Source organism: Bipolaris zeicola (assembly GCF_000523435.1).
Source record: "Bipolaris zeicola 26-R-13 unplaced genomic scaffold scaffold_121, whole genome shotgun sequence".
In the NCBI taxonomy this organism is placed as follows: Eukaryota; Fungi; Ascomycota; class Dothideomycetes; order Pleosporales; family Pleosporaceae; genus Bipolaris; species Bipolaris zeicola.
In genome coordinates this window covers 42,351-65,981 of record NW_006912170.1, presented here as the reverse complement: position 1 = coordinate 65,981, position 23,631 = coordinate 42,351, and the positions used below count along the sequence as shown (strand labels likewise).

Sequence of the window (23,631 nt, the reverse complement as noted above, 5' to 3'; positions counted from 1 at the left end):
GAGAAGGGAAAGGGGGCTTAAATTACAGCGCTAGGTGTGATAGGGGTAATTTTACACGCCTAGCCTATCTAGAGATAAGCAGCGTCACACACGAGAGAACCCCTACTCACTGCGTAGCCGTCTAACTTATTGTTGTGTGGTCGTTCATCCTTTGTCCCTTGCCTCATAAGGCATGGCCAGAAAGTTCGTACAGTAGTGATCAGCGTCCTAACCGTTATACGGTTACCCCAGATGTCGGCGAATTGTAGTAACACCAGCTTCGTTTGATTGGCTTTCTACAGCTGCATATCGGAGATTTACCAAGATCGTGGAAGGCCTGATATTTCCACCATGAAAGATTCAAATCACGGACCTTCTCGATATGTTTTTCAACATCACTGGTTGTCACAGACGCGTCTAAGGCCCTCCAACAAACCCACTCCAGAGTCCTGCAGTAGCCGTATCACAAAATGCACAGGATCACATTCTCAACTGCATACCTTGTACTTCTCCATCTGTTACCAGTGCGCGCCGCATTCACCGACTTCTTCTTCGCAGGCAACAATGGGAGCTCCAGCGCACTGAGGAAGTGCCCCGGTTCACCATTCGAATGCGCTCCTCCTTCTGTTTGCTCGTTTGATGAGCGAACATCTAAACACTACTGTTGTATTCCTGGTTCCAAGGATGCGGTTTGCTGGGGACCCAGTGAAGGTTGTGATGGAGGAGACCGCACGACACCTGCGGGCAACCAGCGTTCATGTGGATCTGGTATAAATGCCTTTTGCTGTTTGAAGTCCAGGTCAGCCAACAATTTTCCACTCGGTCAACTACATTTCACACAGAACTGATATGAATTAGTGAGATCTGTACCGAGACACTAAATCAAGTCAACATTTGCTGGAGTAGCCTGGTCAACCCGCTCGCTTCGCTGGATGCAACTACTGTGAACGACACTGCGCAATCTCTTGCGTCAGCTAGCCCGTCTGCAGCTTCATACCCCGTCAAACTGCTTGATCTAGAAAAACCGACGTCTACCACTACTGCTTCATCGTCGGCGACCCCGAGTACGCCAATCTCGGCTTCTACCGCCTCACTCATAACTATCACAACTTCCACAGTCAGTTCCTCACAAACCGCCGTTTCTTCGATTAGCCAATCGCGATCTACTTCATCTCCTGCCGAGAACGATAACTCAGGAATTTCTGGCGGTGCGATAGGAGGTATCGTAGGTGGGGTTATTGGTGGTCTAGCTCTCCTTGGCTTTGCTGGCTTTTTCCTATGGAGATGGAGAAAGAGCAGCAAGCGCAACGCCTACGAAGCAGCGAACTCATTCAACGCATCACCCGTATATGCAAGCCCTCATACAGTAGAAATGAATGTGAACCGAGAATGTGCGGAAGCACCAGCCTCAGAAAAGTATGGGGGAGTCACTAGACCTATCGCAGAGGTACCTGCGGATAGGGACGCGGCAGAACTACCTACTTTTGAAATGAACAATGGTTCGAGGAATTGAGAAATCAATAATGGAGAAGAAAAGAGAACGAGGCGCATTTACGATCCTGGAAAAGATGTACAGTTTGGGGGATTGTATTCAATCTTGCCATATACAAAATCGAGTCGGTCGATGATCAGCGACAATATGACTTGGAAAAGAGATCATAATCTCGATTTTCTTCAAAAATCATACCATAGCCAACTTATTCAATCGCATTGAGTTGCCTCGAAATTCCGAACCCATAACATACTTAAAAAGTCATATGTCTCCAGTCATACATACAAGGCCATTCAATCTTTGACTACAAAGTCAATGGACACACTCTTGATTATGTGTCCTTGTTGTTAACTGGTCTTTGTCACAACACCACTCGCCACGCCAATAACTCCGGATCATTTCCTTGATCGTTAGCTAAGGACTTCAACCTTCAACCTTCAATAATTTATCTAATGAAAGGAAAGATTCGTATCAATGCAGGAGAGAGACGTGAAAGTGAATGAAAATGTAAAAAAAATCCCGAAATCCCCATCTTCACCATTCTCCTATCCCCTTCCGCTACCCAGCATTCCGCTACACCACCGAGCGGAGCGGAGCGCCAAGAGGACAACGCACGTCCCTATACATTCCTTCCTCCCACACCGCGAGCATCCACCTACACCCCTCCTCGCCCTACGTCAGCAGGATACTATAAGACAAACCTGACACACAGCCCGTTCGGCGTATCTTCTATGCAGGAGCAAACGACAAGCCCGCCGAAATGAAGAGGAAACCAAAGACCAGCAAAAAAGAGTGGAGCGGAATGGCAAGCGATAGGGCTGCGCGGATAGAACGGCGCGGATAGAACGGGAGCGCGTGCTTGGCAGTGGAATCGCGGCGCCCTTGGCATGTTTCGTGCTCGACGACATGTCTAGGGCGCTTGATAATCGTATCTGGGCATGCTGGATGAGAAGGAAAAAGCATGGGAAAAGGAAGGGAAGGGGCGTGTAGGAGAGGGGGTTGGGTGCTGAGCGGGTGGTCTTGACTTTGGATGTTCGCTTGATTTCGGATTATCTCTCAAAGGCTAAGGACTTGTTGCGGTAGTTGAAGGATGGGAAATGGGGTGTGAGAAATGATTGTACGTGGCATGGCTAGCTAGACATGTCGATGCAGTGTTGCGATTACCTATTTCAATGTCCGTCTATTTAACAATAAAACACTTAATGAGTGGCATGACGCGTGATGGTGATGGCTATTGATCACCGTGGAAGCAACTGATGAAACACCGTGATAACCTAGAATCTCCAAAAATCACCCTCTCCCCTTCCTTTACTAATCTATTGCTATCTGACTAGCCCAGATTGGCTTTCTCATGAGCATAGTCTTCTGCAAATCGAATATTCTGCAGCTTCTGAGCGTAGTCCTCGCCTTGGGGCTGTGAAGAAACCCTATACGTGGCATCGCTATCCCTCACCTGACTATTCCACCTATACAATTCCGGATCAGGACCCGTAGAAACCGGCCTGGAAAAGCGGTTGTGCACGTAGATGGAGTTGCGTTTCGTGTTTATGCGGGCGTTGTTGGGAAGTGCCTCGTGGACTGACAGAGAGCGGATCTCTGCTGGTTCAGCCTCGGAAATTGGTTGGATGTTCTTGTAGCGGTAGAATGCATCAAGGGCTGGAATGGAGAGCCCGTGGATGACAATAGAGAAAATAACGAGGAAATAAACGACAGGGACCATGGCAGCCAAGAGGTTCTCTTCCTCTTCTGTCTCGGCCTCTCCAGGCTTGGGGAACAGATGGCGCGTGTGCTCGACGTAGAAGACGGCTCCGATACCTAAGGTGTGTTAGCAAGATCCATCCTTGGTATGCAAGTGAACTCACCAATGGGTCCGAAATAACCCATGAACAGTGCCTCCTTCCAGTCCTTGATGACTTCCGGCATGACCTTGTACACCATGAAAATGGCAGGGATACGGCGAAAAGCAAGAACCAGGAACCCGAGAATCATGAGTCGTCCAACAGTGATACCAGTGACATCTGGAAGTTGGAATTCCCTCCAAGGGATGATTGTACCAATGTACATGAAACCGCCAAAGTTGAGGATAACATCGAAGCAGCTGTTGACTTCATCATGGCGCTTCTCGGTCTCCTCAAGATAGAGGCCGTTCCAGTTCATGACGTTACCTGCAACACAGCAAGCAAGGAGGTCATCTGTCCCAAGCGCACCGCAGATGCCAATGAGGAACAAACCGAGTGCCATGGGCCAGAGGAAGAGACTCTCGGTATCGATCCACTTCTTACGGAGGCCGAATCGAATGGCGAACAGACTGACAGCCCCAACAATTGCCCCTATCGCGATAGACATGGCGATCATGTACAGCCATGTTTCTACAATCCACTGCTCCATGGCCATGGGTACACCCCCACCTAGACGGCCAACATTATGTTCGCTACGCCTGGCGAGCATGTTGACTGTGCGACTGGCAAGCTCACTTGCACCCGAGACGATGTCATCCTTGAACTCGACACCCTCAAGTTCGGCATGACGAATCAGGTACGTAGCTAGCAGAAGAAACGGAAACCCGAACCCGTCGTTGGAACCTGCCTCAGACGAAATGATCTCTCGTAGCGCACGAGGAACAAATTTATCCGCAAAGGGACCCTTAGCCACGGCTTGGGACAAGACAGGATCTGTGCAGGTGACGCAGGATCCGATGACAAGCGCGGCCAAGAAGGATATTTTGGGAATGGTGAGCATAATGCACAAACTTGTGCAGATCCACATGATTGCCATGACTGGGAGGAGAAGTATCATCATGTCCTTCCATCGGGCTTGTTGATACTTGGCGGGGAGCTGGAAGCCGGCAATGACAAGCTGGATACCGATGACTATGCGGCACATGCCCTATATGGAGGTGAGTAGGGTTCATCGAGAGGACTTTCATAGTTGTGCACCTACCAGTGTGATGGCTTCTTGCTGACCCTGAGCAGCAGAACCCCATTTTTCTGCATCGAGAAACCTGGCAGCTATAGGGCCCAGAATGATGCCCATGATAACGGCCGGCACTGATGTTGTAAGCAAGGATTTTGATGGGAGCACACTTGAGTGCACTGAGGAGCTGGTGACCTACACGCTTCGCCCAAGTACCAGACTTGCTTGATCTTGACTGACAAAAAGCCATAGCAGACAATGAAAGCGCCTATGGGTGTGACATGTTACTGGATGATTGGGAGAATGGTGATATCGAGGACGTACCCAGAACGGCGATGACAATGTTGAGTTCGCTGACGTCGAGAACCGGCATGGCTGGTTATAAGCCCAAAGAATTCTGGAAGATGAGGGATAAAAGATGCAGTTCTATGAAAGTACCATGTGTTTTGAGGGAATATGAATGAATGAGTAAAGAGTACGGAAAAAAGGGGGACGACCAGCGGGAGAAGAGAAAGTAAACAGCAGACCAGCCGCAACCGCAGATACAAATTAAAACTGGATAAGCAAGTGAAAGAAAAGAAGAAGAGTGCGCAAGCTCCAGATTAAGTCGGAAGGAATTCAAAAAGGAATGACGCCCAAGAATGACGGCCTCAACTTCCAAGGCTTCTTGGGTGCCGCACTCTGTGACTTCGTATCTCTAGCTTATGCCACAGACATCAACTACCCGACCTGGCTTGAAACTCAAAACTGCCAGGACACGCTTGGCCGAGCAGTCATTCCCGTTCTTAGATGCCTGATAGCCGAGGCCAAGGCAGTGAATGGCAATCGCGACCAGAGCCAAGCTACCCTCCACCACTATCTTTGGACCATTCATGTGGGACCTTTTGTCCTTGGACGCTGTTTGAAAATGCTTTCCTGTCACACCTATCGACTTGCAAAGAAAAAAAAGCTAGGGTGTTCAAGAAAGGGTGTGGCTTCGATTCGACCAAGTGGAGTCTGCATATCTTGACCATGCAAAACAGGCCAAGTAGTAAGGAGGCACTTTTTAAACTGGAGCCTATCAGTGCTGTCACCGGCAACAATCTCAACATGCCGGGAGATATCTGGGCGCCCTGCAAAAGAGGTTCCTGGCCAAGTCTGCCAAGTCCGCCGCCCCGGAAGGGCGCCCGGCTGCCCATAACTTGGCATTGCAGCGACGTCCAGTGATGATGAAATGCAGTGCCTCAGGATAAGTACCATGCAATAAGGAATTCTACTCCTGTATCGTAGTGTTGGAGTCAGGGACCCTTGATCGGGGCCAAGCCGTGATCATTGGACCGTGCATTCTTCAGCATAATTTGTATTCGTCAGCCGCCTGGGGAGTAATAGTATTGATAGCACTGGTCGAGTGGGAGCTGGAGAATTCTGTGAGAGATTGACCATGAGAGCGTATTCAAAGCGATGGAAAGGATTGTATAGCTTCTCCGTTTGCGTATGGTACACTCCTTCTATCACCATTTTCCAATGCGATGCTGCATATGTGTGTGTTCGCCTGGACGCTAGGTCAGAGAATTTATTCTAGTACCACAAGTTATCGGTGAAAGATCGATTGCTTAGCGGATTTGAAGGCGGTCGATCGCAGAGAATGTTGTTGGGGGATGCTGGCACAGCAATGTGCTGAGCCGCCCCATCAAGAATGTAATCTTTTGGCCTCAAGTTTGCCTGAAGCAGCAAGAAATGCATATCCATTTTTTGTACCATTGCCATCGAGACAGTAACTACAGTCATCATTCGCGGTTGGCGGAATTTTTGGACCACGCGACTTAGTCTGTTTACCCCACGAATGATGCTTCGGCGATACGGAAGTGACAAACCCAAAGATGCGGAGAGTTGAAGCTTGACCTAAAGCTTTTCCTCCTTTATCTTCCGATGATTTCTCCAGGAAAATTAGCAGCAAGCCTTTACATTCGAAGCTTCTTTCTGATGGATACTAAGGCAGGTCTCCAAGATTACCAAGAATCACCATGCAGCGAAGCAATTGGCTCCGGATAAGATGTGCCGTAAATATCTTCTAAGGTTGATGGGATTGGCTGTCGATAACTGTTCCGGTTCCTTCGTACTGTTCTAGTGGCTAATAACCAGATATGAGCCAGGTACGCTAAAGTATAAAGGTATACCTGTGACCCAGTGTCGCGGTGGAAATTTTAGCGGGAATCTATGCGGTAAGTCTCCTTCAGTTCGTCATCAAACCAAGCTGCGAAAAGGTGTATGCTTCGGCTACCCAGCTCTGCAAGACATATTGTGAAACAGGAGAAGAGAATGATATCTGGATATGTGAACACGGCCGGGCTACTCTTCTCTACAAAGTGAATTGCCTTGAATCTGTGTTGTGTACGTACTTTTTCGGCGAGATGGAGGGGTAAAGTCCTGAAATTGTATAGATCTTTCACAGATGCGGCAAGTAATATAAAGCGGTATAAAGGAATTCAACGACTGAGCCCATCATCATGTTGGTGAACAGAGGCGACGTTCAGGCCTGGACGAATGCTGTCCCAACTTAATGTCTCTATGCGACTTGGTCAAAGATGTGGTTAAAAGAGGGCATATTCTCTTATGCATACAGGACGGTTGACTATTTCCGTGCTCGAAATAGATGTTAGTACACGTTCTTCTACCAATGCGGCCTTTGGGTCTGTTCTCGAAATTAAGTAGATGACAAACATTCTGCTGATAGATCTTGTGTAGATTTAACACTGAGTAAGCAAGAATCACAAGATAGTACTTCATTACCTCCGACCGGAGATAAGATGGCGATAAGACTGATGGTCAATCCGATGTTTGTTTCGAGTAACTTCGATGATGCTTCGCTGGACATATGTGCGTAACTAGAATTGAGACTAACACAGTAACAACTCCTTCTTTTGCCGCATATCGCCGACTTTGGTCAAGACGCGCGATCCAGAAACAGGAAGAGAAGCGGTGAAACGTACTCGTGGCCGGTGGAATTCGACGGCGATGACCGGATCGAGTAGAAACTCCGGCCTAGGAAGCCATCGAAGACGAAAACGGTGTCGCAAGTTTGTAGTAGTGCTAAACCAGCCCATTGAATACGTGTAAGATGAAAATGACGCAACTTGTGGTGTCGCGTGCATTTTTCTTCCTTCTCTCAAGTACGGTTGTGATCATCTCCATGGGCAGCCATAGTTAGAGAACAGAAAAGCACATGTGAAAAGGGAGTAGAATGAGCTGCAAAGCTACGGCCGAAAAGACACCAAGGTACTACGCATTTCACATGAAAGCGTGGGTCTTCAACGTCAGTCGTGGTGGGTCAGCCCTTCAGCCCTGCATAGTCGGGCCTTTTGGCCAAAAAAGCTACCCCGCATGTCGTCACACATGTGCATGCACGCCAGGAGCTGTCAGCGCAAAAGATATAAGATTGCAAACTACCCCTCTACTCGAAATATAGAAATATATAGTAGAAACACGCATCACACATCAATTCCATCTACAAAAAAACCACATCCATCACAATGTCCAAGCCAAACATCCTCTTCGTCCTCACCTCGCACAACAAACTCGGCGACACAGGCAAACCCACAGGCTGGTACCTCCCCGAGCTCGCGCACCCCTACCACGTCCTCCACAACAAAGCCAACATCACCGTCGCCTCGCCCAAGGGCGGCGAAGCACCCCTTGACCCCTCCTCCGTCGAAGCCGCCAAAGACGACGTCTCCGTCACCTTCCTCAAAAACGACGAGGCCGTCTGGAAAACCACCAAGAAGCTTTCCGACTTCATCGGCAAAGCCAGCGAGTTCGACGCTATTTTCTACGTCGGCGGCCACGGCCCCATGTTCGATCTCGCCGACGACGCCACGTCGCAGCAGCTCATCCGCGAGTTCTGGGAGGCCGGCAAGATTGTCTCGGCTGTGTGCCATGCACCCGCCGTACTCTACAATGTCAAGTTGAGTGATGGAAGCTTGCTGGTTGCGGGTAAGGAAGTTACGGCGTTTACGAATGCGGAGGAGGAGCAGGTCGGATTGACCAAGGCGGTGCCGTTTTTGCCAGAGGATGCGCTGCAGAAGGCGAGTGGCGGCAAGTTTGTCAAGGCGCCGGAGCCGTGGGGGGAGAAGGTAGTTGTGTCCGGCAAGTTGATTACTGGGCAGAATCCTGCGAGTGCGACGGGTGTGGGTGAGGCGCTTGCTAAGGCGTTGGGTATCTAGGGTTATGATATGAATAATGTACATGTACAGTAATGAAGTATATGCTTTAACGAGGCATTTATGATACGAGACACAAAAGCATATGGGAGTGAGGTGAGAGATAATTAAGAAATGTCATCAAAACGTTCGTATACTCATTAGCGACTACGTATTCAAGATATTATTTACAACCACTTGAGCTTTCCTCCATTAACTCAAGACACAGTCCCCTTCGACTAGACCCATCTCTACCCACTTCACATACTCTCATATACGTATGCGTACTCCGTCACCGTCTCGTAAACGAGAACTGGCGGGCAAACCGGGGGGTGGGCAGGGTATCCCGGGCCCTTTGTAGGAGCGGGAGGCGGAACAGCCGGATACGAAACATGTCCAGCAGGCAGAGAAGGCGTCTCATGGGGCTGGACAGGCGTGTTTACGGAGCTGGAAGCCGAGATAGTCGAGTTGCCATAGTGCGCTGAAGTCGGGATGATGGTTAGGGAGTGGGCTGTTGTTCCTGGCTCGTCAGTGCATGTCGTTGAAACGGTTCCGTTGGCCGTGGTTACGGGGACGTGGGAAGAGACCGGGGGCGCAGAAGGGATGTACGAAGGAACCATGGTAGAAGGTACGTGGGGAGGAGGAGCCAGAGTAGTTGAGTCGAGGCATGGGGTCGAGGGGCTGGGGATAACTGCAGTGCTGGTGGACTTGATATCCGAGGTAACTGGAGTGGAAGGCTCAGGAACTACTACGGTACTTGAAGGCTCGGTGGAACTGACCTCGGAGGTAGAGGCCGCAGAAGTGGGCGTAGGTGCGGGTGTGGTTGTGGGCTCAGGTGAAGGTGTAGGCGTGGGAGTAGGCGTAGCCGAGCTGGACAAGACAGACGATGAAGAAGGCTTGGCCAGGAGCGGTGTAAGCTTATCGACAACCCACGACGATGATTCATCTGTGTACAGCTCAAAGTAGTTGAGATGCTGAGCAACATTGGTACCACCAGCGCAAATTGGGTCACCACCAGCGCAGTATGAACGCAAGACAGAAGAGAAGCGGTTCATCCGCTCCAGATTGGCGCCCGTACGCGGCCAGACCTGCTTGTCGGCACCATCGAGTACGTTGTATGGCTGGTTAGCAGTATGTTTGACGTCACCCCAGAGGAGAACCGCCTTGAGAGCCTGGCCGGCCTTGGAGTTGGGGTCAAGACCAGTAGTCTGTGGATCAACATCGCACGCATCCTCACCTCCTCCACTGAGTATAGCACCACCAACCATGGCACCTTGAGAGTAACCGTTGAGGACAAGCAAGGTATCCGGGCACTTGGCATTGTACTCGGTGATTTGCCTGACGCCGTTGACGGCACCTTCCTGGATGGTAGGGCAGTACGGGACACCAAGAGTGCCATCAAAGACGACATCCATGTAGTCGCAGGTGATACCCTTGGCCTGGAACTTTGCGCAAGTAGCATCGCTAAATGGCGAGGTGCGTCCGTCGTGATATGGAGCATCGTTTCCGCGGGCCATGAAGATGGCTACATCGATACAATCGGCGGTGAGCTTTGGAGGGGTAGTGCCTTGTGCACTGGCGAGAGGAAGGGCGGCAAGGACAACAGCGGCAAGGCTTTGCCTGAGCGAGGGTGTTGATGTCATGTTGTCGATCTCGGGGATTTGAATTATCTTTCCCTTCTGGGGAGTTGACGAGTTATATTAAAGGTCGACAGACTTGATAGCGACGGTCGTTATGATATTAATGATTAGGTATAAGGATAGAGCATTAACCAAACCCTCCTTTGTCGTGAAGTGGAGCGAAAGTGGATGACCCGGATAATCGGACAACGTGGTACACGACAAGCAGGGAGGAGTGAAGATCGTGTAAGAAGAATCTGAGACGACGACGGCGGATACGCAAGATATGTCACACTGTCAGTGGAGCCAACCCCGTATTCAGGACTGCCATGGGACAATCTATCGATATGTCTGTGGGTACCAAGAACACGATCGAACAAGGGCGCATGTCGGCAAGCGCATACACCAGGCTTTGGACAAGTTGCTTGAGTTGTCAGCACTGCGTTAGCTCAGTGAAATATTGTATATCCACAGATGATGCAGTCGTAAATGGTTAGCCGGGCGCTGCTAGCACGGGAGAGGCAATACAGTATGTTGGTGGTGCGTTGTGCGGCATGCCTTGCATTGCAACCCCGGCATTATGCCGTATCAGGTGAGCAGCAATAAGCCACCCGCCAGCCCAGGCCCATGCAGCACGCGAGAGACGCGGAATTAACGGCGAAACCGTTGAGGCTGAACCTTTTCTTGAGCGCCATTCCAGATCTCTCTCAACGAGTATTCGAAACGTCCACGGTTCGCGTATCGCACGCTGTTCCATCAATTCGGCCGAGTTAGTGTGCATTTGCCATGTGCGGCGGAAAAGTCGTCCGGAGTTTCGGGATCCTGCAGACCCTGCCCATCCCCCGTCTCAAGCTATACTGCTACTGCACAAAGGACCGCCGTAGTCCCCCTCTGGTTCCTCGAGTATCCCGAAAGGGTTATTGACCCTGGATCGACTTCCCTGTCCACCGATGTGCACAGCGCAGGAATAAAACCTGGCGATGGTGCACTAACAACACCGTTGTTGCATCGCAGGACCAGAGTTTGGATACCAGAAAATCTTCATCATGGCGGCCCTCGTCTCCCGGTAAAAAGTCGGCTTCGCAACTAGAGCTATGAGCTATCTATGACAGCAATATCGTGACTCGCCGACCTGGCAGTTGTAATACGAAGGTAAGTATTTTTTGGGTCGCTTGCGCAATGTCGGCGGGTCAATGCTGCCACCTGCGTAAGGTCGTTGCAGACGTGAGGCGGCGCCTTGTTAGCGCCTATCCCTTTGGCCTTGGACATGACGACGTGTGTGTGAAGAAATTGACTTGGCACTGCACGCAAGACAAAAACAGGCTTCCAGAAAGCAGGTTGGGTAATATTCGGGTAACAGGGCGGGTGACCCGTGTGGCGGGAGTCGTATCAAAGTCAGAGAATGATTCGACCTGTCAAGGTATACCCGCAGTATGCGACTGTCCAGAATGCGATCTCAAGGCTGGCGGGACGGGAAGCTCTGTATCGCCACTGGCGCAATAGTCGTATCTGTTTTTAGTGTGGCTTATCCGGACAATTTTTCTATTCGTCGCCGTCGCGTGTTATCGCAGAAAGTAATATATTGGACAAAGAACCCGCTGATGCTACAACACCAGAAGTAGAAGTGTTTTCTATCGAGAAATCCTTTGGCGCGCAAAATGCCTCGCCTAGCAAACACACCCACACGTGATAGCAAACACGTCACATGACATTCCTTGGCACAGCTTCTATCGATCATTGTTGCATCTCGCCGACCAGAGCAAATCATCAAGCAATTTACCAAGTCCACAAAACAAGCCCGAGTTCTTCCATCACGACCAACTCACGTCCATCTCATCTCTACTCCCCACTTCCCTTCAATCTCTCTTGCTTCCCCCAACTCCCTTCACTTACCAATGCCAACCCCCGCCAAGTCCCCTTCTCATCCAAACACTCTCAAAAACATCAAGTCATGAACCTATTTTACTACGCTAGTAGCCCTAATCGGTCCAAACATGAAACACCTACTCACTATTTCTATATTGCTACAGTACACCGTGCAAAGCTACCTTTATTAATGTGAACGGGGATCCGTAGTCGAACATGTGATTAGATTGGGTTTATTGGCACCGTGCGTTGTGAGGACGGGGTAATGTCGGTCGGTGGGCTTGCATGAGAGGTACGTGGAATAAAGTTTTTTCGGTGACCCAGGGGATTGTGGTTTACGTTCTGGAATGTCGAGTTGTTTCTTTGGGAAGGCGCTAGTGGTGGTTGCGACTGGGTAGGGACGTGAAAGGTTGCAGAGTTGTGTTTCTTAGCCTTTGGGGATGATACGACATACATTTTATATATGATGTGATACGAAAGACTTGTCGCAGTTAAGCTCTACCAGGCTTGAACCTCCAAGAGCCCGATCTGAACAGGAATAGTGAAGGAGCTTAATAGAATTATAGTCCTGTACTATTATTGATGTCGCTGTTACAGTTATTTGACTTGACCTTTTAACCTATTCACTAGCCTGCCAATACTACTAGCTGTTATATAGGTGCTGGTAATCTCAAGCATATAAACCTAGAGTGTTATGGCGCTGCCATTGCCAGGGCTTACCCCGTTTGGGTATAGCGCCTTGGCTAGGATTCTGTACTTAGCCTCACCTCCCATAGTTCCGAGATAGACAACTTGTACTATATACTGTTTTGATAACCTGTCCCTTTTGGTGGCCGTTCCGGCCGTGACATAGAGCAAAAACGTACCGTTGAAGCGAGGTGGCCGAAGTTCTTCGAACATGGTGTGCATGGTCAAATCTTTGATGGTATTGCGTCCGATAATCACCTCGCATTATGGACAATCAATAACCTTGAAGGTGGTGATTTCATAGTTGGGTCGCAAGTTGTCGCGATCGCTGGATTTTACAACATGCCATCTTCCTTGGACCTCACCTAGGAAATTCATCTCAGTCCCACTGATCTCAGAGGAACTGGTGTAGTCTTCGCAGTGTTGCCATTCTACACAACTCTCGTTGAGGAATCGAGAAGTGAACAGGTTGTCATCACACTGGATATCGAACAAAACCGTACCAATGACGTACACCGACCATTTGCGGATACTCTTGTCTTGAAAGGAAATATCAATTGTTCTCAAGAACTTTTTGTACCTCGACTGCGGAAAAAGGATTCGCGTAAATCTAGGGGAAGTAACAGAGGAAGTCGAGGACAACGAACCGTGTGTATGACGAAGGGGAACTGGGAAATCCAGGATGTCTTCATAGAAATTCGAATCTAATGAGATAATGGGGGAATTGGGTGGGACTTTCCATGAAGCAGAGGGTCCATATTCTCCCATCTCTGGGATATGTTGTGCTAACGGTAGGTCGGAGACCCTTCGCTCTGTCTGCGAAGCCATGGCTGTACCTTCTGCACCTTCGTCGATAACGCCCGCTAGCGTGCTTAATCGATCGGATCTGTATGAAGTAGGCGTCTTAGTGCTTGCTAATGCAGATTCTATAGCCACTATCTGTGCAGGTGTCGTAGTGTCCCCTCGCCTGGGTATGGAATTCTCCCAAACAGTTTCTTCGACTGTGTCCACAATCAAAGCATAATTGTCGCGCACGAACTCTGCTGTAAAACGCCCACGTAGAGCTCTTTCAATCTTTCTCCACATCTGTCTTTCCATATATGGAATCGAAGATGCTGTGTAGAAGGTCTTTATAGACGCAGTGTCTTCTGAATCTTCCGGACCGCTCATGATCTCAGCAATCGCTTGTTTGATGGCATCAGCATCGAAATTCTGCTTCATATTTCTGTTTTGAATATGGCTCAGATTGATTTGTAGACTCATCAGCCTGAATCTAACATCAATGACCTCCTCATTGAGCGAGAGAGGAGAAAATTCTGTTGCATCTGCGTCATGACTATAGCTGTTGTCTTCAATCAATGGTACAAGCCTCTGCAGATCGAATAATATCGAAGCGCATTCGCAAAAGACCCTCTACAGCTGAGGATCGTTTGGTGGAAGACTGGCTTGTAGCTCTTTCGCATATTCTTCAACAAACTCCGCAGTCCCATGGAGGACATCTATGCGATCAAGAAGGTTGTCCGAGACACCTTTTGCATTACAGCAATGGTTGTATAGATGCTACGTTACCTGTCGTATCTCGGTGAAATGATCTGGAATCTGAAATTAGCAGGTTCACATATCGATTGCTTATAGGAACTTGAGTGAACAAGATGGGCATCAACAGATGCTAGTGTATTCCAGCTGACTATTCTTATCGTTCGCACTTACTGATGGTGACATCTCTGCCAGCTTGGATGTTGCCATTGAAGACCGCGCCATCCCCGCCATTTACTGCTTCATTCGACCGGTCCATCTGTTGAGAAAAGGGCTGGCATTTGTCTCTTGGAGCATTCGAAGTAGCCTCAAGCGTATTGCGACGTCCGTGAGTGTTGTAGGAGTCCACCAGTCGAACTTATGATTGATTTACTCATCACAGTGTGCGAAACTGACTTTGTACATGTGTTAATATGTCGCTTACAAAGACCTCGCCCCGCTGCGGCTGAGGCTGTGAGGAAAGCATAGCCTCAGCCTAGCGTTGATGCCTTCGGCTCTATCCCCTCGCTCATCACAAATCTGATCTGATCCGATCGCATATGTACACCTTGTGAGATACATATTAGTCATGTTAGACTTTACATCAAGCTTTCTAAGATACGGTTCAAGCAGTGTATTTTTGATATCTGGATCCCATAGGTGTGTGCAATGCCTGTATGGGGTGTTTTCAGTCAGAAAAAGAAGAAGCAGCCGCAAGAAGGGCAGCAAGCTGAGCTAGCTGAGCAACTGTTCTCTACCGCGGGATAACATGGACTCAAAACATTAGTAGAAGCGAATCAAGACACGGTAGAGTAAACATCCCTTTTCTCAAAATGTCCACGGACTTGGTTGCGGCTACCCTAACAACCCGCTTAGTATCGTTTTTGTTCACGGTCTGACAGGAAATCGTGAAACGACGTGGACATATAATGAATCCCTATTCTGGCCGCGGGATCTCCTTGCTAAAGAGCTCCCAAATACGCGCATTCTCACATTTGGATACGATGCAGATATTGTGGGCGTTTTGAAAACTGCTGGCTCAAATACCATTCGCGACCACGGCAAATCCCTAGCTCAAGACCTTTCAATGCGAAGAGCTAGAACCCATTCAGTGAGTAAAAAATAGTACGAGACGATAAATATGAGGTTAATGCAAAATAGAATGACCGTCAGATCATCTTTGTCGCACATAGCCTTGGGGATTGGTTGTTGAGCAAGCACTATTAATCGTCTGCGGGTCCTCAGAACCACACGTAAAACGTCTTCTACACAACACCACCGCAATCGCCTTTATGGGAACACTGCATCTTGGATCGAGAAAAGCCGATTGGGCGCACTCAATCGCTTGTCTTTCAAATCTATTGCGCAAGACGAATAAAGAAATCGTGGCTGTTTTGCAGCCCGGATCGGAGATACTGGCGAACCTACAACAAGAATTCCATACCATGTTAGAGGACAAAAGGAGGAATGAAGGGAAGTGGTTAGACATTTTCTGCTTCTATGAAGAACTGTCTTATCCAGGTATTGGCCAGGTATGTATCATCTTTGTACGACCAGCGCTCTACGCTATCTAGTCCACCGTTGTGTAACTCCATCTATGCTTCTAAAATCTTATTTCAGTGCTACGACTCGTTTCTCAAATTTCATGATTCAATATCCGGATTTCGCGATATACGATTATATTAGAAGAGCTAACATGTCATGAGATTGTTCCGCGCGAATCATCCATACTTCCAGGGTATCCTAACATTAGTATTCATAATAATCATTCAGATATGAGAAAATTCAGAGGTGAGCTAGACTCTGGATATATTCAAGTTCGTGATCAGCTGTGGCTCTGGATTGAAGCAATGAACAAAAACAAAGAAGGGGTCAGTACAGTGTTCAAGCAATCGCAAGCACAGGCCCAAGACACACCCCAGGATAGAAGTGCCGTCGCATCTAGCGGAGGAGCAATCTTCATGGGGAATGTTAGTGCTGGAAGAGATTTTACTTACAACTCTAATTAACCCTAGTTGTTCTATTTAATTTTGTCTTAGTGTTCGAGACTTTACATACTCGGGCCGTTCCGCGACCTATAATCATCCGCGCAACCAAGCCCGTTGAATACGAACATCGTAAAATTTGCGCAAGATGGTTTGGAGTAGCTTCAACCTTAATTTGCCGGCGTTCTAATAGCAAAACTTTATGCTGTATGTACGGACGACTCTAACAAGGCACGAATGCGCATAGTCGAGGAAGCATGTCTACACAACTGAGAGTTCTCATCAGGAATGCCATGCCCATACCACATGTCCCGCATCAAAAAACGAAAAGGCAAGAACATACGACATTCCAGCTATGAGAAGCCCTTGAGACTCGTTCTCTGCGTGTCCATGCCATTCTTAGCTGCCAAAGGTCATGCGTTGTACATATCCGCCGCTAAGGGCTCCGGTAAGTCTGATAGCGGGTAAGCGAGGCATTGCATGATTAGTCACCACATCCTCTTTCACTGCAGTAAACTTCTTTGAGTTGATTTAGTATTCGCAGGCTTTCCATTGTGTTGGCATTGCGTGGTTGTTCGGAAGACCTCAAATATCCGCATATCACATTGGAGGGATCAGAACATGTAGGACTTCGCTCCTCGGAGAAAGGTCGTGAGATGCGCCACTCGCTTGCCAGGTACTTTATTGGTATGGCTTTTTCAGCTGAACATCGTATGTTGGCTATATCGGGAACTGTCCCGTCCCGCCTGACCCCTCTTTTTCGCCGAACTACGAGATCAAAGTCGACTCAAGGCTCCAAGAAACGGCGCCTTTGATCACCTTCGAGTCGCATCTCTATTGCGCGGCATAGGGACAACTACCAACTACTCCTACTTTGCAAACTATCACCATCAGCTCACCATGTACGGTGCTCCACCTGGATTCCCCCCACCGCCTCAGCAGCCGGCGCCTCCGCCATCAGGCTGGACTGAACACTTGTTCTACACGAATGGGAAGGGCACACCGGCCTTTGAAGCACTGATGAAGGAGTTCTTTGTAAAGCTTGATCCCAGAGGCACCGGGTACATTACTCCAGAAGCCTTTTCAAGCTTCTTGGAGGCATCGCGCGTCAAGGATTCGGACAACATCTGTAAGTCATCTTTTCCACCACAGTGAAGCTTTGAATTCAAAGCAAACTTTGCGCAAAAGAATACTGACCCTTTCTTGCTTTAACACGTAGGGAAGAGAAGTCTCAAGGACGGCGGCATGTTTGCAAAAGAGGACATGGCCGACTTCGAGTTCAAGGCTGCACTAGAAGGCTTCTACTTCGATCACAAGGTCGTAGTGCGCAATCCTAATGCGCCACAGTTACCATACGGTGGCATGCCCCTCCTCAGCCTGGCCGGGTTTATCGACTTCATGTCAGTCGAATATGCGTCGGATCCAGACGACATATTTGTCGTGCCTGGACTGAACAATGCCTTGCGCGTGTACAATATCTGGCCAGAGCGTGGGCCCTTGCCGCGATACGTGTTTCCTGAGAGACGGCCAGTGGAGATTCAGCAGCGCATCGATCAAGCAAGCCAACGCTGTGCTGCAAATGCGCAGGAGAAGATCATGGCGAACCAGGCACGGCTTCAGATGAAGCTGCAAGGTCAACAAAATGCCCTTGATTTGATTGACGGGACTCGTAGATACTATCGCTACTATTGAAGACTCTAGAGAGTCCGCAAGATTACAAACGGGACCGTTGAGTTGAGCTGAAACCAACTCAGAGTCTACTTTGATGGTATATAATTCACTATATACTCTCTTATGCTCGTGTAAAGTTCAGCGTATACATTCACGGTGCACTCTGACTGGGTATGAATCGAAATAACCAAACTTCTAGGCGCTCCTGAGCGCTATGTACAACTCCATCGTATTCTGTACTAAGCTAGAACGCCGCATCAGGATTTAGATTTTCTTGTCGAGTGGGTCTTCAGAACCATTATAGCGCGTAAATTTGCAGACGTATTTCCAGTCCTTGGTTGCCCTCATGGGAGTCAGCGTTTATTCCCGCTTCTTTGATCTGGTCTTGGCATGGTTAGTGGATAGGTTCGCGCACAGTTGCTTTGGGTCGACCACAGATGCTATTTCAATTCGTGTGACTGGCAGATAACTCTTTCTTAAGTCCTGTTGTGCAAATGTAATGTGTTCATTCTGGAAAATGTGATTGGTTTGTTATTGATAGGCCATCGCGGTACCACAGGTTGCATTCGATAACAACCACAGAGCAACCTTATGTAACATCAAGCAACATGAAATGAGTCAACTGCAGAGGAGAATACGAAATTCTATAAAAGGTCTCCAGAGCCTTTTGCTCCTCGTTGAGCCAACCTTTTTATCCACAATCATCTCGAGCGGAATCGTACGACACAAACGGCGCTGAAAAAGTCACACCCTACAATCTACGCCCCCATCAAAATCAACGAAAAGTCCACAGTCACGATGCGAGAAGCAGTCGAATCTCCGTTCATGGCCCTGCTGACCGAACTGCGCTGTCATATCTACAGCTATCTGCCAGACACGCTCTACGAGCGCATTTTCCCCGAGTTCGACATGTGCAGGTGGGAAGTATATGAAATGCCAACCGCACTAATGCAACTAAACAAGAATATATACCAGGAGGTGAAGGACCTCTCAATACAAAAGTCCTTGCAAAAGTTCAACGATCAACTTCCACCCAAAATTGCGATCGGCCCAACAGGCACTAAGATGGAATCTGTATACATCAAGCTCTCGGAGACCTTACATCGAGCCGGCAAAGAGCTCCACACATTTTTCGGTGAGCCCCAACACTGCGAGGATGAAATCAAGAATACCAGCATTGACCTCTCGTCTTGGTACAACAATACGTATCTGCCGCAGGTGGCCCTTGATGAATATGAAGCCTTCGATACCCAGACTGAGTGTAGGCCCGAGCACTTATACAAGTCTGTGAAGCAGACTTTGAAGAGAATGGAGGTTAGTAAGACATATGACATCGACGTTTTGTTCGAGTTTAGCAATTAGTACACCTATTGGGGCTGCTCTCAGTACGAGAAATTAGGTCCGAGGATCCTTCATCCAACAACACATTTCACAAAGCAATGGCCTTCAGGGCCGATCATAATAGTTTGCAGCTAAAGCTGCCATCAGTCCGATATTTAGATAGGTAGCGGCATATAATAGGTGTACACCTTCGCTTCTGCCTAGGAGGTGACTCTTCGCATCTTCACCGCTAGTGCGTCAAAAGTCTACAAATTAAAATGTAAAGAGAAAATCACTTTTGATACTAGTATAGTGTTTGATTTCTAGGAGTTGCTTCTGGTTTAATAGTTGTAGCTACTTATTGGAATTACTAGGAGAAATAAGATCTGCTACACCGCTTTCACATATGAAATTCGCGCCGTGAGGTGATTCCTTGCTCATATTCGGTTTGTAAGTCTCACATTAAGCATGGTCCGAGGCTAATACCGCCAGTGCAAATGGTCTGTCTAACGATGCAACAACATCTTGGACTTCAAACGAACTAGCAGTAAATTGTGGTAATATTCAGATTGCTATCGTGCCATGTTTAGACTTCAAAAGCGCCGGCGGTGAATTGTAGTAATATTCAGATTGCTATTGTGACATATTTGAACCTCAAACACACTGGCTGTGAATTGTGGTCATCCTCAGGTTGGTATTGTACCGTGGCCATACTCCCAACGAACCAGCGGTGAATCTTAGTAATATTGAGATTGGTATTGTACCGTGTTTGGACTGCAAACGCACCGGCAGTGAGAATTTGAAGAGTCACCTAGGCAGAAGCGAGCGTGACTGCGTACTTTGTGCCTTCACCTATCATTGCCCCCAAGTATAAAGCTCAGGATCCCACCCACCCAAACCACCACTCCTCACCTCTCCTCCAAGCTGAACTGCAGTATCTACTCCAAGCCAAACCACAGTAAGTAGTGTCATTACTAGGACCACTCATCAGCTCACATACGTACAGAACTGCCGCACCCGTACCCATCAGCCACCACAAGATGTCTGGTTCATTCCCCTCACGTGCATGGCAGAAACCATATCAGCTATCGTCAACACAGATCTCGGCTGAACTCAAGGAAGCTATTCACTCAGGGCTAGGGAAGAACTTTCAAAACGACTATAAGAAGGTTTCTGTAGTCCTCATGCACTTCCAGGATGACGATATTGGCTGCGATCCGCTCGAGGAAGAACTAGCGGACATCTTCAGCAACTTCTATCACATTCACATGATCAAACGCCTGCTGCTCACGGATCACGATAACCCGCACTGGCTTATATTCAAAGAGATCGAAGTGCTGGAGAAAAAAGGATTCACAGCCAAGGACTGTCTGGTCATCCTTGTCTTCTCTGGTCACGGACAAGTTCAGCCTGCGCGCAGTACAGATTCGCTCCGAGTACCCGAAAAGAGGCTGATGCTCGGGTAAGTCAAGCAGTTATGGGTTCATTGCTTGCAATGTATATACTGATACAGTTTTTTAGGGGTGCAATCGATGCTAACGGAAAGTTCCGCACGAAAGAGTTGGACTGGGTAAAGGCAACCGATATCCTTGGGACGGAAGAATGTGAAGTACTGCACATCATGGACTGCTGCTACGCCGCCGAGTGCATGTTGGCAGACGCAGAGTTGTTGGCTGCTTCAACGCAGGTAGCTGCTGCAGACCCTAACACATGCTTCACAAAGGCTATATGCACCCAACTCCGTCGCTTCTCGGGTAAGCAGTTCACAATTTCCACGCTGTACAACGCCCTCATGACGGAGCGGAGGGCTTTGAACCTCGAAGCGATCCCATTCTACCATCGACGCGACGGCAAACCCTCGATCGTCTTGGGAAAGTACAAAGGCAAGATAGCTTCAGCTCCACCTCTCAAGCCAAATAGCCCACGTATCTTGCTCACTGCGCATCTGAAGGAGTCTGTCGACGACAAGGTCCTTGGCAATTTGAAGAAATGGCTCAGCGAACAGTTGCCTTCCTCGATCATGAACATGGAGATAAAATTGGAAGGCGCCTGGGACGCCTCATCTTCGGTTATCCTCTTCTCACTCCCCATCTCGGTTTGGACCCAGTTGGACCGCACCAACATGGCGTTCAACTATGTCGGTGAAGTCACCTCGCGCAACAAGTTGTTGGAGCAAGGTACCACAACGCTTTCCATACGACCTCCTCAGGGCTCGGAGAACCTCAAACCCGGACAGTCCTCTGAACAGAAGTGAGCTGTCATACACCTCACACACCCATTTGCTTTTTACATGACTGAACCACACCCCTATTTGCGCTGTACAACACTGCACGACACCCCACTCCTGAGACATCTCTTCCAATCCGGCAAAGGATCTGGAAGATATTACGGCATGTAATTGTAGTCTTGCAGATCGATTCAAATGGTCATAGGTTTCTGTAGCATGAATTAAATATGGTCCTTATCTACTCTTTCAATCCCTCTTCCCAGCATCAACAGGAATATCCTGATGACTCCCCTCCCCACTCGACACAACCCCCAAACCCGACTCGCCCAACCTCGCACTGCCATACCCATTCAGCACGACCAAATCCTCCTCCACATCGCTAAAATACTTATAATCCAGCCCCCGTAGTTCCTCCTCCTCTGTAGCCCTAATATGGCACCCAGGGATCTTATTAATAATGAAGAGAAGAATGATTGAAATGACAAACGACCATGCAGCGCAGGTAGTCGCAGCGGCGAGCTGGTATCCCATTTGCTTCCAGTTGTGGTTCCACCAGCCGCCCTCGTAAGTGTTGCTTTTGCCGTCGAGCGCAGGGATGGTTTTGGAGGCGAAGAAGCCAGTGAGTATGTCACCGACGAAGCCGCCCATGCCGTGGATGGCGAAGATGTCGAGACCCTCGTCTACACGAAGAAGGTGCTTGTATTTTACGGTGAAGAAGGAGGCGCAGGATGTGAGTGCGCCGACTAACGCGGCGGTTTCGATGGGGACGAAGCCGCAGGCGGGGGTGATGCCGACGAGACCGGAGATGATGCCGGAGCAGAAACCTATGATGGAGAATTTGCGTGTGAAGAGGTATTCGAGGGCGACCCAGGCGAGGCCGCCGCCTGAAGCGGCAAGGTTGGTGTTGCAGACGATGTAGATGGAGCGGATGGAGAGATTTGCCGTTGAAGCACCTTGATCACTTATCAGTACGTGGCTATTGCATGCAAGAGATGATATCCCAACTCACCATTAAACGCAAACCATCCAAACCAAATAAATATCGTGCCCAGCCCAATCAAAAACGGGCTATGCGGCCTGAAATGCGGCATTCGCGCGTGCAGCGACTCCTTGTGCGGATCCACACGCGGACCCAGCATAATCGCCCAGGCCAGCGCAGAAAAGCCAGACGCAATATGCACGGGACCTGATCCCGCAAAATCCAGTACTCCAAGCTGATACAACCAGCCGCTGGGGTTCCACTCTGCATACGCGAGGATATAATACACAAACGTCGTCCAGCACAGTAGGAAAATCATTGACGGGCCCAACCGGCCACGCTCCAACATCGCTCCCGCCAGAATCATCGCCGTGGCAGTAACAAAGGTAAACCCGAAACACGCATATAAGATATCAGGGATATCAGAATTTGCGAGAGAGGGGTAGCCGAGTACAGTGTGCAAGCCTGCTTTAGACAAGTCGCCGATAAAAGGACCAGTGGTGTGCGATTGGTAGAGGGAGTATCCATAGACCCAGAATTGGATTCCGGCGGCGCAGGCGCAGAAGAGAGATTGGAAAATCATGGTCATGGCGGCTTTGCGGCGGTGCATGCCTGCGTAGAGGAAGCCGATTGCTGGGGTAATTTGCCTGGTGTTGCAAGTGTTAGTTTTAAGGGGTGTTGTCGTCTCTTTGTCTGTCTGGCAGCGCCATGAAATGGGGGAAGAAATGATGGACTTACCAGCACAGTACTGTGCTGACCAGCATCCAGCATAGGTCCCCTTTGTCATATGGAGCGTTGAGATCGGTAGTCAGTGGGTCGCCCCCAGTCGGAGTGGTGTTGTAGTCTGGCCACTCCAGTACAGGAGTCGGGGCAGGTGGTGTAGCCATAATTCTACTACTAACTACGACTAACAGAACTGCTAGTGTAGGCGGGAGTGCGCGCGCGCTGAATAGCTTTTACACTAGAAATCGATCTGCGGGATGCTAGTCGACACCGGGGAATAACGTTTGCTTATATTCAAGTAATAACCCGTCACATGCAATATATATCTCGCTGATTACCCAAACCAAACATGTTTTTTTCATTCGACCGGAGGTGCCACTGATACGGGCAGCGCACCACCACGGATCCAACGCAAGGTTGCTACCAAGGCGAGCCAGCGTACAAAAAGGAAGTATTCTCCTTGCCTGGTATGGTCGGGGC

At 49.0% G+C, this 23,631-nt stretch overlaps 10 protein-coding genes across 10 annotated transcripts; 6 read left to right on the top strand and 4 right to left on the bottom strand.

Moving 5' to 3' along the window:
* Positions 1-449: 449 nt before the first annotated feature.
* COCCADRAFT_100957 (uncharacterized protein) lies at positions 450-1,492 on the top strand (the record flags this gene model as incomplete). Its single annotated transcript, XM_007715951.1, has 2 exons — positions 450-778; positions 838-1,492. 2 exons carry the CDS (start codon positions 450-452, stop codon positions 1,490-1,492), a joined length of 984 nt encoding a protein of 327 aa, XP_007714141.1.
* A 1,309-nt stretch (positions 1,493-2,801) lies between these two features.
* On the bottom strand, positions 2,802-4,757 carry COCCADRAFT_100970 (uncharacterized protein; the record flags this gene model as incomplete). Its single annotated transcript, XM_007715950.1, has 5 exons — positions 2,802-3,286; positions 3,334-4,357; positions 4,412-4,518; positions 4,584-4,652; positions 4,709-4,757. 5 exons carry the CDS (start codon positions 4,755-4,757, stop codon positions 2,802-2,804), a joined length of 1,734 nt encoding a protein of 577 aa, XP_007714140.1.
* A 3,136-nt stretch (positions 4,758-7,893) lies between these two features.
* COCCADRAFT_27739 (uncharacterized protein) lies at positions 7,894-8,583 on the top strand (the record flags this gene model as incomplete). The annotated part of the gene is made up of 1 exon (XM_007715941.1): positions 7,894-8,583. One exon carries the CDS (start codon positions 7,894-7,896, stop codon positions 8,581-8,583), a length of 690 nt encoding a protein of 229 aa, XP_007714131.1.
* A 236-nt stretch (positions 8,584-8,819) lies between these two features.
* On the bottom strand, positions 8,820-10,202 carry COCCADRAFT_100951 (carbohydrate esterase family 5 protein; the record flags this gene model as incomplete). Its single annotated transcript, XM_007715949.1, has 2 exons — positions 8,820-9,083; positions 9,252-10,202. 2 exons carry the CDS (start codon positions 10,200-10,202, stop codon positions 8,820-8,822), a joined length of 1,215 nt encoding a protein of 404 aa, XP_007714139.1.
* A 1,022-nt stretch (positions 10,203-11,224) lies between these two features.
* COCCADRAFT_27737 (uncharacterized protein) lies at positions 11,225-11,681 on the top strand (the record flags this gene model as incomplete). Its single annotated transcript, XM_007715940.1, has 3 exons — positions 11,225-11,244; positions 11,291-11,330; positions 11,391-11,681. 3 exons carry the CDS (start codon positions 11,225-11,227, stop codon positions 11,679-11,681), a joined length of 351 nt encoding a protein of 116 aa, XP_007714130.1.
* Positions 11,682-12,995: 1,314 nt separating this feature from the next.
* COCCADRAFT_6558 (uncharacterized protein) lies at positions 12,996-13,952 on the bottom strand (the record flags this gene model as incomplete). The annotated part of the gene is made up of 1 exon (XM_007715929.1): positions 12,996-13,952. One exon carries the CDS (start codon positions 13,950-13,952, stop codon positions 12,996-12,998), a length of 957 nt encoding a protein of 318 aa, XP_007714119.1.
* A 3,179-nt stretch (positions 13,953-17,131) lies between these two features.
* COCCADRAFT_27736 (uncharacterized protein) lies at positions 17,132-17,923 on the top strand (the record flags this gene model as incomplete). Its single annotated transcript, XM_007715939.1, has 2 exons — positions 17,132-17,360; positions 17,451-17,923. 2 exons carry the CDS (start codon positions 17,132-17,134, stop codon positions 17,921-17,923), a joined length of 702 nt encoding a protein of 233 aa, XP_007714129.1.
* Positions 17,924-18,700: 777 nt separating this feature from the next.
* On the top strand, positions 18,701-19,646 carry COCCADRAFT_27735 (uncharacterized protein; the record flags this gene model as incomplete). The annotated part of the gene is made up of 2 exons (XM_007715938.1): positions 18,701-19,216; positions 19,536-19,646. The coding sequence occupies 2 exons, from the start codon at positions 18,701-18,703 to the stop codon at positions 19,644-19,646; spliced, it is 627 nt and encodes a 208-aa protein (XP_007714128.1).
* Positions 19,647-20,262: 616 nt separating this feature from the next.
* Positions 20,263-21,476, top strand: COCCADRAFT_27734 (uncharacterized protein; the record flags this gene model as incomplete). The annotated part of the gene is made up of 2 exons (XM_007715937.1): positions 20,263-20,684; positions 20,744-21,476. The coding sequence occupies 2 exons, from the start codon at positions 20,263-20,265 to the stop codon at positions 21,474-21,476; spliced, it is 1,155 nt and encodes a 384-aa protein (XP_007714127.1).
* Positions 21,477-21,695: 219 nt separating this feature from the next.
* Positions 21,696-23,315, bottom strand: COCCADRAFT_100945 (uncharacterized protein; the record flags this gene model as incomplete). The annotated part of the gene is made up of 3 exons (XM_007715948.1): positions 21,696-22,402; positions 22,459-23,075; positions 23,167-23,315. 3 exons carry the CDS (start codon positions 23,313-23,315, stop codon positions 21,696-21,698), a joined length of 1,473 nt encoding a protein of 490 aa, XP_007714138.1.
* Between the last annotated feature and the right edge of the window lie 316 nt (positions 23,316-23,631).